Source organism: Manduca sexta, chromosome 9 (assembly GCF_014839805.1).
Source record: "Manduca sexta isolate Smith_Timp_Sample1 chromosome 9, JHU_Msex_v1.0, whole genome shotgun sequence".
Classification (NCBI taxonomy): Eukaryota; Metazoa; Arthropoda; class Insecta; order Lepidoptera; family Sphingidae; genus Manduca; species Manduca sexta.
Genome location: NC_051123.1, coordinates 11,412,578 through 11,427,831, shown reverse-complemented (window position 1 = coordinate 11,427,831; position 15,254 = coordinate 11,412,578). Strand labels below are relative to the sequence as shown.

The window sequence follows — 15,254 nt, the reverse complement described above, 5'->3', positions numbered from 1 at the left end:
CAGGGCCCGAACGCGTTTACACTATCATACAGAATAAGTGTATGATAATAATATGTAAACGCGTATAATAGTGTAATACGTTTACACTATTATACACTGTCAAAATAACGTGCGGGATAGAGAATAAGGCCGCTGTTCTTCAAGTACCTTACACAATAACAGTAACCGCGCCGATTTCGGTAACAGTAACTACAAAAAACAGTATTAGTGCCAGGGTCCGTAACAGCGTACCTGTAAGTCTGTACCTTTTCTAGTAGAAAACAATATACAAATAAAAACGAGTAACAATTTCACTATGGATACGAGAATCAGTGTGCTAAGTATGTCGCACAAAATACACGTCACTGATGCGTTGGTTTTTGGATTAAATTTGATGTTTTCAAAATTAAACGATATCGACTTACCACCAGTCGCGTTATTTAGAATATTCTAAGTAAGCAATTCCTAGGTGGTGGTAGTATCAATCCATAACGGCTTCAATGAGCATTCGCGCCAGACACTCGGAAGGCTCGAGTCACGTTGTCAAACGAGGCGAAATAACAGGAGAGCATGAGGGGGTAGGAGTCTACAATGTCACAAGACATATAATAATAATTCTGGAATATGTTGTGGAATTAGCATGCAGAAGAAAGCTAGGAACTATTGCAATAATTTTAAGCTATTTCTATCACATTAGATAATCGATGACGCCGTTGAAAAAAATTATCGCAATGGATCTGCGCCGCCATTATTATTACTAGTATCAGTGCAAGCGTTTTCTTTAAGACCTTCACCGGTGGTAAACTCCGAATAAAAAATACAGCTTACTTAAATTTGTACGCACAAAAAATGATTTAAGTAACTGACACTTTTTTCTATATCCTATAATCACTGAATTATAATATTATGGTTACTACGGTATATTTTCATTCAATGCCTGTTTTTAAACTCCATAATTTATTTACTCTGTGATATAAACTACTCTTACCCCTCCATATACTCTTAGTATTTTGCTTTAACTGGTAACATGACATGAGCCACCACCGACGGCGTGGCGGTGTTGTAAGATCGATCGATCAGTGAAAGAAAGCTTCGCGGTTATTCAAGCTGGCTCGAAAGAAAACTTCGCCCTTCACATTTTCCACCAACATGAACCGCCAGAAGTATATAAGGGCTTAGGATACGTAACGTAAGAATTTAAAATTAATGGAATAATAGATTTTTTTTTTATTTTGTAGTTCTGTGTTTCTATCAATAAATTTTCGAGTTGCGATAACGCTGTGGTACACGCTTGCAGCTGCGCTGGCTCTATTTTGGCGCCACTTTTTTAGATATTCGAGCTTGAGCGTTCGTTTTATCACTCCTCCGGAAAGGCTGGCTCCAAACAGCGCTCCGACCTCGGAAAGCTACGGTCACGTTTACAATCGACGTGAATTACCAGAAGCGCATAACCCTGTAGGAGTACAAAAGGCAACAGATGAATATATTTCATCATTATTATACACGGTCACTATATTTTTAAAATATATTCAACTGTGATTTAATTTATTTTCATGGGTGTTTCGCGAGTCGATGGCGTTATAGCGTTTCGAACTGTTCTGAACACCACTGTCTATATTTTGGTACAAATTATTCTTTGATTTCGTTGTTATTATGGTCACTAATGATTTCCAGCCTAAAATTAAACATTTTATTTCAACTTTAGGACCTCCTAATTCATTTTTCTACGTAACCGTTGTTAATTGATACTACTGGTATTACGAATTCCATGAAAAACACACGCTACTAACTTTTATGACCGATGGGGCTGCTAGCCGGTAACATGATAGCTTTAATAGGACCATAGTTTGTATTTATTGAAGCAGTTGATAGCTATCTGCTGATAACTCTTGTGAAAAACGCTCTCATAATTATTTAGTCTGTTGCATTCTGTACATCTACATACTCATGCATCCCTGGTTGTTTAGCGTCAATTGACAACGTGCGAAAACTATTGAGGGCAATCCTTGGAAAAATTTTAAATGAAGAATGCTTTTTTTGTTGTTTATAGGGGGCTGGCCATCGCCGATCACATTGTTAATGGGCCTGCAATACCAGGAGTGCATGAGGGTGTAGGATAACAGAATGCCACAGATTGCAGTTTTATGACGCTGCACAAATCAGTAGACAACTAACAGCTGCACCAACGCATACAATCTGTAACGATGCTACGAAAACGTTCGTAACGCCATATATAACGTAATATTTTTGGCACATAGACACGTCAAATCCTGCACTAGTATAATAAAATTCTTACAACTTTATTTTGGACAATGACAGTTTGACTTTTGTTGAGGAAAAAAAAATACGAAGGATAATTCGCGAGCTAAATCTTTGTGTGAACTACATTATACTGGAACTTGGCTAGATCATTCATATTTTCCTCATAAATACCTACCGTGACTGCTAGTGTCTGCTCACAGTTTTACAAACTTATTTAATCTTAAAAAATTTCGTAAAACCCATGGAATGCAAGTAACAAACATTTAATTTCCATGAAATATTTCCATATTAATTTAATTCAAGGATTTCATTATCTAAAACTGAAGGAACGCTCAAAAAAGTTTTTATTTTTATATGTTCGTAGCGCCGTAGCATCAATACGTGGCAGTATTCCAATTCTCTGTAGCTGTAGCCGCACCATCAGTTACACCATCGATTTATCGTAGAGTTTTCTACTACTATGCATGCAGGTTAAATGAATTGATTGAACAATTTACGGGGCCACTGGCTATTCAATGACCTGCATATAACTAAAATATTTAATCTGTGGCAATTTGTCCTCTTACATCCTCATGCACTCCCGGTGTTTTTCGTCGATTGACAACGTGACTTGAGCGAGTGAGACTGAACGCTCGTTCGGTTGCGTGTGTAATTTTGCAAATAAATAAATTTAAACGGTACTGAAAACGTTTATTTCAGGCCAATAAAATAAAATATTATTTACATAATACTAGGAGACAACCTGACTGATGAACACAAAATATATGAAGGCATTGACAATTGTATAAATAATATAATAGCTGCTGTTGTTGTAACCAGTGTCCCCGCAGATGAAACCAATTACTTACTACAAAAAAATATTTTATTAATAAAAATCCAATTAGCATTTTCTTAATATGAAATATATATGTTAGCTTGACACAGGACGCTTGCCTTATGCATTCTACACCACATTTTCATCATCTTAATAAGTTCCTACTACTTAGTCCGCCTACTGATGAAACTGCAGGCGTTCCATTGATGTTATTGATTGTCAAGGATAATTATCGGTAAATCAATTTGTAACAATTTATGTCTTTATGCTGTCTATTTTCGCAAAACAATAATGCAACAACGCCATGTTGCAACATTAAATTATTGTTTACAACACTACTAAAGGAAATATTATTTTTATGCTATAAAATTAGCGCGCTGAATTGGGAAATCATCCCCTGTTACATTGCCAGCTCACGGAAATCTTATCTATGTACATACAATACGTAGTACAAGGATGGTTGTCACTGATGCGGTGGGAGAGCTCCACGTTGTCAATTCCCGATAATCACCAGGAGTACATAAAGACAAAGAGGAACGCAAGACACAAATTTGTAATGGAGTACTGCTCAGACAAGTCCTGTTATAGTTCTCGTTATATAGATAAAACTGTTCCATCTTTACTTATTACCCCCACATGACAAACTACGTCGAGTGTGGGAGTTATTTGAAAACAATTTTACAATATTAAATCAAATTCAATTTTAAATAAATTACATTTTTTCATTCAATTTTCGAGAATTAATCAAATTTGAACGTGTTGAACGGACGTTTCCATAAGTCCAGTATACTTGAGTTTATGTAATCCACTATTAGATTATAAATTAGAATGTAACCTGTGTGAATTTTCTTGAACAGACGCTACATGTGAGGAATACTTGTATGTGAAATTTGAAAGGGGTTTAGCCATTAGGTGATCTCTTTTTGAGTCAATATTGCCATTCGCTGGTTATTAAATACATAGTTGAATACTTGTTTCCTCGATTCTAAGCAGGTAGTCGGAGTCGCTTGTGTAGAGTCCCATGATCAACCAAATTAATCCGTAGTTTTAAAGCAAACACGTGAAAACTGTAACACTTTTTATTACACATAACAATAAGCAATTAACAACTAAAACAATACAAAAAAAAATACCTTCTTCATTTGCGTATTTTTCAAATTTAACTTAAATAAAAATATATTTTAATACAGATTTTACAAAAAAAATTCAAATGTCAAAAATTGCATACTGTCGTTATCAAAATTATTTCAAATTAATCTCACTTACGAAATTTCTTAATTTTTTTATTATTATAATTATAAAAATCATCTAAATATTACACATAAAATAAGTGCAGTAGATAAGTATGAATAATATTATCATACCCCTTAAAATTTCACATTATAGACAAGCAGTAAAATATAGGAAAGCTTTGAAGGAAATTTTCAACTAACCCAAACAATTATACAGGCTGTGTAATTTGATAAAACAAATTTTTTAGTTTCTGTATAAAAGAAGACACAGCCGAAATATGGCGGATACATTTATATTTTACAAATACCCAAATGTAACAGTCAATTAATCAATTTCCAATTTCTTAAAGGATCCTTCGACACCTCCGAAGATGTCGGTGATGGTCTTCGGTTTGCCCGGACGAACTGTTTCTTTTACTCTCTTCTTGTTTTCTTCCGCGAAGAATGAGGGACTGCCTTTTATTTTCGCTAGTATGTCAGCTGAAAAGAGTGAAGAGTTTTCATTATAAAAAAAACACTTTGAAATTGGTCGTATTAAGTTGGATTTTCAATACAATTAACATAAATATACTCCTCAGTTGCTTTTGTACTTAAAAGAAAACATTTAACTTTTATTCTAGCATCATTTAAGTATACACCTAATTATAGACAATTAATTATGTTGAATTCATTCTTAATATATAATTTTTATTCGTGCAGGATGATAACCATTTTCAAAATAAGAATAGTCTATACCTTTTAATAATATTACCTTGGGCTGTATGGAAATCCTTGTACTGCCCCCCAGCCTCTTTAGGCAAAGCTTCCATTGGCACGAATTTGTCCAGGGTTTTGGAGCCGACCTGGTGGATGGACAGCATATCTAGGAGCTCTTTCTTCATGAACGGCCGCAGGATCATCATCAGACGATCCATAAATGAAGGTGCGTTGAGGAAGTGCAGACCTTTAAGCTTCACCAGCATGGCTTCCTGCAAATGATAAGTGCATATGAAATAAAAAAAAATACAAAGTACAATTCAGTATTCCTGCTGAAATGGTGGCCCAATTTAGGCAGTAAATCTGTAAATTCGGTGATTTGTTCCTTAATATTATATTAGGTCTACTAATTAAATAAATACAAAGAAAAGTCATAAATTTCTAGAAGATTTCTCAATTACTCAATTTCTGAATTACCTGCAGGTAATAAAGGAACTGCTGCACCGTCTGTACGTCAAGCCTGGTGATATGCGACAGCGTGACTTTATCCAAGTCAATGATGATCACGAACCCTGGCCACGTGCCTTCTTCGTACTGCCATAAGTCGACGGTCATGAGCACCGCTCTAGGACAAAAGCATGATATATAAAACCATGACATAATTTTAGCAGAATCCACTTTAGAGATATTGGGTGTGTGATGAGCTTGTCAAAATAGAAATAAACCTACTCATAATAGATATCACGGCTTCAGTAAAAGCATTATTACAAAACAAACTAGAGTTGGATGTGATCTTTCTACACTGTAAGCTTAAGACTGTAATATAAGGTACATCCTGAAAAGCGAAGACAGGAAGAGGCGGGCCGTGTGTTATTTATCACGCAGGCGCACCACAAAACCCTGAGGTGACAAAACAGATTAAAGAAATTGCATGCGTTATGTTCACATTCTTGGAGCGACGCAACACTTATGCTCGTCTGATATTCAATCTGTGACAGCGCAAACCAAAGTACTAGTATGCTTTCCTGGTATTAAATATCAGTTTACACGTGTTCAATTTCAAAAACTGTATTATTTATTTAACGTCATAGTAATTGTGTTCTGCACTTCAACTTCGCAATACCGCGCGTTTTTTATAAAATAAACGTAAACGGATGAATGAAAAGTAAAATATTTTATGAATTATTAAAATATTGCACTTTTACTTTTAACTTAACTTTTTTGTTTGATACTCGTAAAATGCCTCTTATTACGTTAATTTTGTCAAAATCTTGTATCTACCCTACGTTATATGTGTGTTCAAAATATTTATCTTACGGAAAACCCACTAGAACGTTAATTATTAGTTAACATTCAGACGCGGTCGATACACTGATGATCTCCGTACTCGAGACATCAACATTTATCACAAGTGACATGCTTGTTCGTTTGTGCGGCCTAACATAAATTATTTAGAACTTATCTTGTATGGGGTAAACAAAGCGGGACTCTGCTTTTATCCAGTTTACGCTAGTGATGTCACCCCGCGCACCGAAGAACAGCGTCTACCGTAGCTTCCCGGTCATATCCCGCTCATGGGTACGCACACGAGATGGCACTATTCCAAAATATCGCACAGGACCCTATCGTCTTAACTTGTGTCGATATGTTTAGATATTTTTTTATTTAATTTCATTCATAATTCGTAAAACGCAAACATAATATGTTTAAAAATAAAGTCGTCCGGCACTTTCTACTTGATGAAATTCGTCACGGGTTAAATACATTAGTATTTCCTAAGAATCGCCATTTTATACCGCTCGAAATTATAAAAACGTGTTTGCCCTCCTGCATTAAAAGAGCTGCATTAGTGACTTATAGGATAAACTTTGAATATTTGAAGGGTAGAAAATCCAAAAAGGTTGGTTATTATCTTGTTTGGTACAGTCGGTAGGATTCGAACCTACGCTCCCAGAGAGAACTTTGATTTGAATCGGCCACGACTGCTATCGGTATTGCAGCAAAGTTAATAACCAGTGTTCAATCCTATTTGCTCCTTGGAATAGCGGCAGCGCATATGATCTGTGGTTACAGTGTTATGTTCGAGTCCCAGGTCGGGCAATACTTAAATAGTGTTGTTTTTTTTTTTGTAAAACGATTTTCTCGAATCTGGCTTGTCCAGAGGTTACTACTTACTCTGTTGGCTCAGCGAACCAAAGTGGCCCTTGACCTCCAAAACGAGAGGTTTTAATTAATTCGTGCTGTGCTTCTAAGACTTAAAACTAAGGCATTACGACGAGAATTCGCTGTCGCAATCACCCTTTTAAAGAAGCCTCCACAAAACGAAGGTCCAATTCAACTCACTAAATAAATATAGTATGCGTAAACTATAGTACTAAGTTAAGTTAAGTTAGTTAGTTATAGCTCAAAGTAGTACCCAAACGCACAACAATAGGGCGCCATCAACACAACCTAAAGAAATAGCAAAAGTTAATTTGCATTCTGCAACCGACTCTACATTTATGTTGCTCTAATATATTATACCCTGTCCCAGTGATCTTACAGTAATGTTCTCCTGGTACTATAATGGTACAATTTACTCAAATGCTGTAATCAAAGTGAAAGGGGCCACGCAAATCGGATATATAAGGGTTTTAAATTGTTTTTTTTCTTATTCTAATAATGTTTTGTGTGTTTTTTTCCTCGGTTTTTAAGGTTATCTGAGATTTATTCGTTGTTGGCAGTGCTATTTTCTATTGTCTTATCTAGTATTTTTTTTATCACAATCTCACCGTAAAATTATAATTCTTTTTTATTATTACATCTTTGGTTGCAAGAATAATATAATCCCGGCAGAAATTATGTCTCTAGAACATGCTCCTCCTGAATTCAGGAAAAATCTGTCTGAACGATTTAAACCAAGGAATGACACGTGTAAAGTGGCTACAAACACTAGGGGTGCATGAGTACACATGAGTTTTGACATGCCACAGATTAAGTTGTGAGCAATTAGATAGATGCACAACTTACTTAAAGTTTGATCACGAGTGCGAGTACTTACAATTAGCAAATGTTTTGCTTTCACTACCGTATCATAGTGATAAAAACTATGAATATATTAATAATTTTATATATTTTTTTCCGGTTTTTTTAATTAGTTAATGAGCTAAAAGATCTGTAGGAATGTTGACTTTGAAATATAATTTAATGAATCATCGAATTCGTTGAGCCAGTCGTTATATTTTTGGCAGAACATATTAAATATTACCTACTTAGTCAAAAGTTGTTTTGTGAACTTCGACTACTTTGGTGGAGATACAAAATTTGTTTGAGTTTTTAGATTTCAAAAACTTACCTGACTTGTACGAGTTAGAAATGTTTTCTACAGAGAGAGCCAGCAACTCTAGCTCTTCATGATATCTTTTTACATTTAACAATTAATTAAATGCTTTTGAAATTTCCAAGTTAGGAAGGGGCGTGTCTTATTTAGGTAACACGCAGGCACACTACCACCATTTGAAATACATAAGACAAATTAGACAAATTTCATGGGTTTCGTTCACATTCTGGAAGCGATCCAAGAGTAATTCCGCTCTAATCTTCACTCTTTAGCAGTGCATACCATCTCACAACATGCTCTCCTGGTACTAGAATTCAGTTTGCACGTGTTCAGCTGGGTTTCACTCGATTTCAAATTTAGAAAACTTGATTCCATAATCCTGAACACTACAACACTAGCGCCAGATTTTATTCGATCACAATGGAATTTAAAGGAACTAAATTAATTCGTAGATTATTGTTCTCTTGGCGGGATTTTTACATTAATTGGAGATAGATAGGTGTTTACCCGACGACCACATATAAGTTCTTTATGTATATTGTTCTTATACCATTGACACCATTGAAACTCCAAACGGGATTGCCGGCTGGTAAAAGAAGAGAATACGTGCTACGCTATCAAATCGCCGGTTTGGCCCACGTGAAAAGCCTTTCTCGTTACCAAAGTCCCTAAACCACTTTAGCTTGCCTATTGCGCCATCTATACCATACCAGCGCCATCTATCTGAGAAATTTCAAATCAATACATTAACCTATGTGTATTATTATGTAATACAAGCCAAGGAGTACACAATATAATTAGTTATTTTGTCCAAAACCGGTTAAAAACGTTTTTCCGTGAAGTAAATGTTACTGACGTGATGTACAGCCCATACTCATACATGGCACCGGCAGTTTCAGCAACAGTTGGCGTTGCTAGCGCTTCATTCAACACTTAGAGGAAGTGGCTATTCAACAACCTCATTGATTTTTTGAAGGGTAAGCCATATTACATCTCTCTCATTACTTACGCAGGCGCCCTGGGATCTCCTTCAGATCACACAGCTTAGAAATATTACAATTAGCGGGATTATGGTACTGAGAGTAGTGCCATGTGACGTTGCACCAGTGTTTAATCTGTGATAATGCACACTACTTTAAGCTTATGGACTCCTAGTGTTCGGCTCGGGGTTACAAAGGTGACGTCGCTCACCGCGCCATTTTGAGTCAAGATCTACAAGGGTAATTTTTTGATCAAAACCTATCATAATATTATTATTTGTTGTTTATTGAAATTTCCCCTTCACAAATAAATTATCATTAAGCTGCTTCCCTTAACAAATAACAGGTTTCCTCCAATCTCAGTCTTCTAAATGTCCTGCCTACTACAAAAAGTGGCAAATATTTATTCATTTTTCGCTCTTACACTTTTTAAATGAGACAGATTGATTGCGAACGCTCCTTCAGACTCACTTAGCATAAAGTCACGTTGTCAGTCAACGCGTAGGACCAGGAATGCATGAGGATATAGGAGTTCACATTCTTTACAGACTAAAAAAAATTAACCGTACGCAGAGATGCTTTATCATTTCAGTGGGAAGTCCTAACCATTCCAATGCGTTCAAACGACAATATAGAAAATGTAATGCCGCACCTAAGTGCAAACACCTACAGATGGCGACGTTAAGATTGAAAAGAAAAAAATATAAAATACAATATTTTTCCATTGATATTTATCCTTAAAATAAATAAGATACGCGGCAATTGTTTTCAAGACGTAGTATCATTGGCCCGTGTCAAATTATTTCATTGACACAGAGTGAATGAGGACATAATGTGAGGGCCTCAGAATAAGAACAAGCATAGAAGGAATCTAAATTACCCTCATATACTTATCCTATTTTTTCAAATAGGCCAAAACCGTTGAAAAGAACGAGACAAATATTATGTTGCTAAGGTCGGCTTGCGTACACTTTAAAATAACCAAATGGTTACCTTTGGTCCTCTTTATGATGCCAAATTAAAAAGCAAATAAAATGTCAAATGTTCCAACTTGCCAATCCCAAACAATGTCACAAACGCGCCCACACAATTTAGTTATGTTATACTTCAGTGCGTGCTTTTCAAAAGTGGCTACATGTTTTGTAATATTTTTGTTGTTAATTTTAATAAATACACAGTGATAAAGCGGTAAAATATAGCCCTAGGAACAAGCAATGGCCTGCGTTATTGTGGGGTGTAAATCTCATTCTTCTCGTAAAGAAAATGAAACTGAAATCATCAGCTTCCATCGGTGAGTAAACAAAAAATCGAATATATTTGCTTAAACCCTGTATATAAGTGCAAAAAGTGTTATTAATTATACTTTATTATGCTGTAGTCATATTATAATCTGCTGTTGGCCATTCGATCCAGTCATTATTAAGTATTTTTCATTTTTACCAATTTACGTAGTCGTGGTCAATAGTGTTGTGCTGCATATTCTGTCGATAACATAGATGTTAGTATATTGTAGTTTACTATTTTGAATAAATTGCCTTTTACTTTCAATGTATGGTGGTGTAGTGGTAAAAGCCACTTGGAAACCGTGCGCGAAGGCTGGGATCGAGGAAACTATCTGATTTTCATAGTGTGTTTCATACAATGTGTTTCATTGCAGATTCCCTACAGATGATGCTATGAGGCAAAAATGGATCGTTTCCATAGCTCGTCCCAATTGGCATTGAAAAAACAGCACCGTGTTTGCTCTTAGCATTTCGACAAAGTTTTATTAACATTGAAATAAGTTATCAAACATATGTGACATGAATGATACCGGTGTGTTTTAATTTTACTGTCCCATTTTAGTAGCTTTTGTCAAATCACACCTCTTGGGTATCTTTTAATCCCTTACTGCGTACTGGCTTTCTCCTAGACGAAATTCCGGCCGATTTCTTGTTTGTTACAGCGGTTTCCATTCCTTCCGAAATTTCTAACATTTTCTTAATTTAATAATCTAAATGCTAGACCATTTTTGTGTGAATGATATTGGTATGTTGTAGTGATGTTTTGGTACTTGAATACCAAATCAGGGTTTTGATATCTTTTTTAGCCTCTATCTAAAATAGCAATTTGCAACGGCTTGTAGTTGACTGACCGAAAAGTGTTTATTTTAGCAGGTCTGTGAATTTACCATAGCCGATAGACAAAGCATTTATCGATATCGATAAGATGTCAGAAGGGATCGCAACACAATTAAATTTCTTGCTGTCTAAGACAGAGTACGCTCAAATGTCATAGTGTTACTTCTATGCTTGTCATTGTTCTGAGGTGAGGGCTAATATAAAAAGTCTTACGATGTCGCGTGGGAAAGGTGGCCAAATTAGTCATAGGGGTTTTTTATTTATTATGTACGGAAACAGTCTGAATACGGGAAGGCGGCGTAACACGTGCAACATAACAATCGATACCAGGGGAGCATGAAGAAGTACATGAGTTTGTAGTGTCACAGATTGGGCGGTTTCATACTGACTAGCCAGTACACAAGAACAGACTCAAATGGAATGTTATGTTCCTAACCTGTGGTATCAAGCTATTTACTGAAAAGCGAAGGTGTGAGAAGGGGCGTATATTTATGACGCAGGCGCACTACAGTTTCCTGAAACCAACAACACAGAGTAAAGAAACTGTATACGTTTCGTTCACAATCTGAATGTGGCGCTACATTTATGCTGTTCCGATATTTAAACTGTAACAGCGTATGCCATTGCTACGTTATGGTCACCTGGTATTAAAATTCAGTTTGCACGTGTTCAGCTGTCAGAACTGTTTTTTTCATTGCATCCGTAATTTTCTTTATTCATAATTGTTGCCATCAAAGATTCTAAATTTTATTTTTTATTTACTCTGTGTGATAAGTGAAAATGTCCACCATGTATATGAAAATATCTTTCTAAATTATTTTATTAGGTGTTTTTATTCTTAAAATTTTGGTTAATTCATGTTAATTTTATTTAGAACTGAGGTCGACGTAGAAAACGTCAAGCTGAAAACCCACTACAAGTTGAGATCGATAAAGAGTCAAAGATAAAGTCTAATCCTCTGGTCTTTTCTCTATAATTTATAGACGAAGATTACCTACTACATAATGAATGTGGCCACTCTATCCTCTGATAACTGGGACCATGTCTAGCAAGTAACAAGTAATCTGGAGACACATACCGTCGTAAGTCACTGTGCTAGTCAGACACAATGAAAAATTTTCCATTGTTGCAATTTCTTTTTCACGGCTTTGTACTATCTCTTGCCTGATACTAAACGGAATTTCCGTGCTCTCCGGCCTTTTGGCATGCCTATTGTAATCAAATCTAACAGCTCATGTGATAGGACCTTTTCTTTTAATTTTATCCGTGGTGCTTTATAACTAGCTTATCTAGTTGTAAACGTCCCTATCCTTGAGGTTAAATCGCCTCCTTAGTTCATTATTTTGTTTCTCGCTTTATTATGGAGGGAAGTGGACAATTAATATTTCCAATTTTACTTCAAACTCCTTCATATCTTACTTTGATCAAAATCATTTCAGGTTACACACAGCGCTAGTGTTTTCAAAAATTCACGGAGCGTTACTGCCTCAGTTTACTTGTTAATGAGCATACGCAGAGCATACTTAGATACCTACGCTCCCAGAGGAAATTCTGACTTGGATCCAGATGTCTTAATCACTCAACCACGACTGCTATAGATTACAATTTTTTAACAATATGCAGCGTCAGAGACTCCTGGGACTTGTTTTTATAATAGTATGGATTTATAAGCTACTAGCGACCCGCCCCGGCTTCGCACGGGTGCATTGCTGATACTAATTACACTACATAAAAACTGTGAACATTGTATATAAAAACATAGTGGCCCGCTCTGGCTTCGCACGGGTATAACATAACAAAATAACAGTATTTCTCCACTATTTAATGGATGTTATTATACATATAAACCTTCCTCTTGAATCACTCTATCTATTAAAACCGCATCAAAATCCGTTGCGTAGTTTAAAGATTTAAGCAAACAAAGGGACATAGGGACAGAGAAAGTGACTTTGTTTTATACTATGTAGTGAAGAAAAACATTAAAACATACATGTTACTGGCATTCATGTCAACTTCTAACTAGACGAAAAAAATTCCCTTGCTAGCGCTCTATTGTTAAAAAAAAATATAAATATGATTTCAAAGCCATATTAAGGGTCTTTCTTTTTTTTCAATCAGGCGGCAGGCACCCTGGGGTAACATTCAAATCACACAGCTTAAAAGTATTACAAGTAACTCCCCGTGCTACTGAAATTAGTGCAACATGTCCTTTCCTTGCACTAATGTTCAATCTGTGACAATGCACAACGCTGCAGACTTATGGACTCCTAGTGTTTGGCACGAAGTTCAAACGTGACGTCGCGTCGTTTCTCACGTTATTTTCTTTTCTTTATTCCATTTTCCCTGAAGTTTATTTTTTTAAAAATAAATTAATTCATCCATTTTTTTGTATGGCAAAATATTACTGTGACTGACTGACTGTTTTACTGTAACTATGAAAGTTAAATACGAAGGTAGGAATGGACCAGCGCTCGGCCTCGCTCATCTCAATCGAGATGAAGTTATCAATCAGTCAACCCGAACTTCTGGAAAGCGTAAGGATGAAAGAGTATTCACAGTACAAATTGTCACAGACTAAGAATTGAAAGCATATTCCAGTATAGAAAACAGTTTTAAAAACCGCTACAGCGACAGTCGGCACCAAAATGAGAGGGCTCTTCCTGGCAAAGAATTATATTTTTTTTAATTGACATTTATATAGGGCCGTGACATAATTTAAAACGAAGGGCCTTTGAATTCTGAATCTCGCCAGATGTCGCGTGGGAATCCGTCGTGTGCAAAGAGGAATATAATCACTACGTTTTAGTCGTGTGGGATAATTAAAATTTCACCAATGAAATATACGTATAAGTAAAAACGCTAAATACACTAATTATATTTTAACATTTTATATAGGGCCTTAAAATGATTTTTAACGAGTGGCCAATAATTCTAAGCTCGCCAGATGTCGTCGTGTGAGACAATTAAAATTTCATCAATGAACTATACGTATTACGTAAAAAGACGCTGAATAAATATTACATAAATTAATTATAATAAAACTTCTATGAATTTCATGAGTTACGTGTGTGTCGAAGAAAGTTTTCACAATAAACGGGAAAGCGGCGTAACACGTGCAACATAATAGTGGTTACCAGGGGAACACAAGTGTACATGAGCTTGTAGTGTCACAGATTGGGAAGTTTCATACTGACTTGCCAGCAAGTACACAACGACGAAATCAAATTGATAGTTATGTTCCTAAACTGTGGTATCAAGTTTTTACTGAAATCGAAGGTGTGGGAAGGGGCGTGTATGTATGACGCAGGCGCACTACAGTTTCCTGAAACCAACAACACAGAGTAAAGAAACTGTATACGTTTCGTTCACAATCTGAATGTGACGCTACATTTATGCTGTTCCGATATTTAAACTGTAACAGCGTATGCCATCGCTACGTTATGGTTTCCTGGTATTGAAAATCAGTTTGCACGTGTTCAGCTTTCAGAGACTTGTTTACGCAAAATATGCACCAAAATGTCCTGAAATTTATTTTATGGACATTTTGGTGTATATAAATGTCAATTAAAAAAAATATAATTCTTTGCCAGGAAGATTCCTCTCATTTTGGTGCCGACTGTCGCTGTAGCGGTTTTTAAAACTGTTTTCTATACTGGAATATGCTTTCAATTCTTAGTCTGTGACAATTTGTACTGTGAATACTCTTTCATCCTTACGCTTTCCAGAAGTTCGGGTTGACTGATTGATAACTTCATCTCGATTGAGATGAGCGAGGCCGAGCGCTGGTCCATTCCTACCTTCGTATTTAACTTTCATAGTTACAGTAAAACAGTCAGTCAGTCACAGTAATAT

General features: G+C 35.9%; 1 protein-coding gene across 2 annotated transcripts in view; it reads right to left on the bottom strand.

Annotated features, from left to right (window-relative positions):
* Positions 1–4,119: 4,119 nt before the first annotated feature.
* Positions 4,120–15,254, bottom strand: part of LOC115442405 (clavesin-1) — a 56,339-nt gene continuing 45,204 nt past the window's right edge. For both annotated transcript variants that reach the window (XM_030167437.2, XM_037436812.1), the window contains exons 5-7: positions 5,461–5,608; positions 5,039–5,255; positions 4,120–4,767 (exon numbers count right to left, since the gene is read on the bottom strand). In XM_030167437.2, the coding sequence (XP_030023297.2) occupies positions 4,613–4,767; positions 5,039–5,255; positions 5,461–5,608 (520 nt within the window). In that variant the 3' untranslated portion in view covers positions 4,120–4,612. The remainder of the gene's footprint in view (positions 4,768–5,038; positions 5,256–5,460; positions 5,609–15,254) is intronic.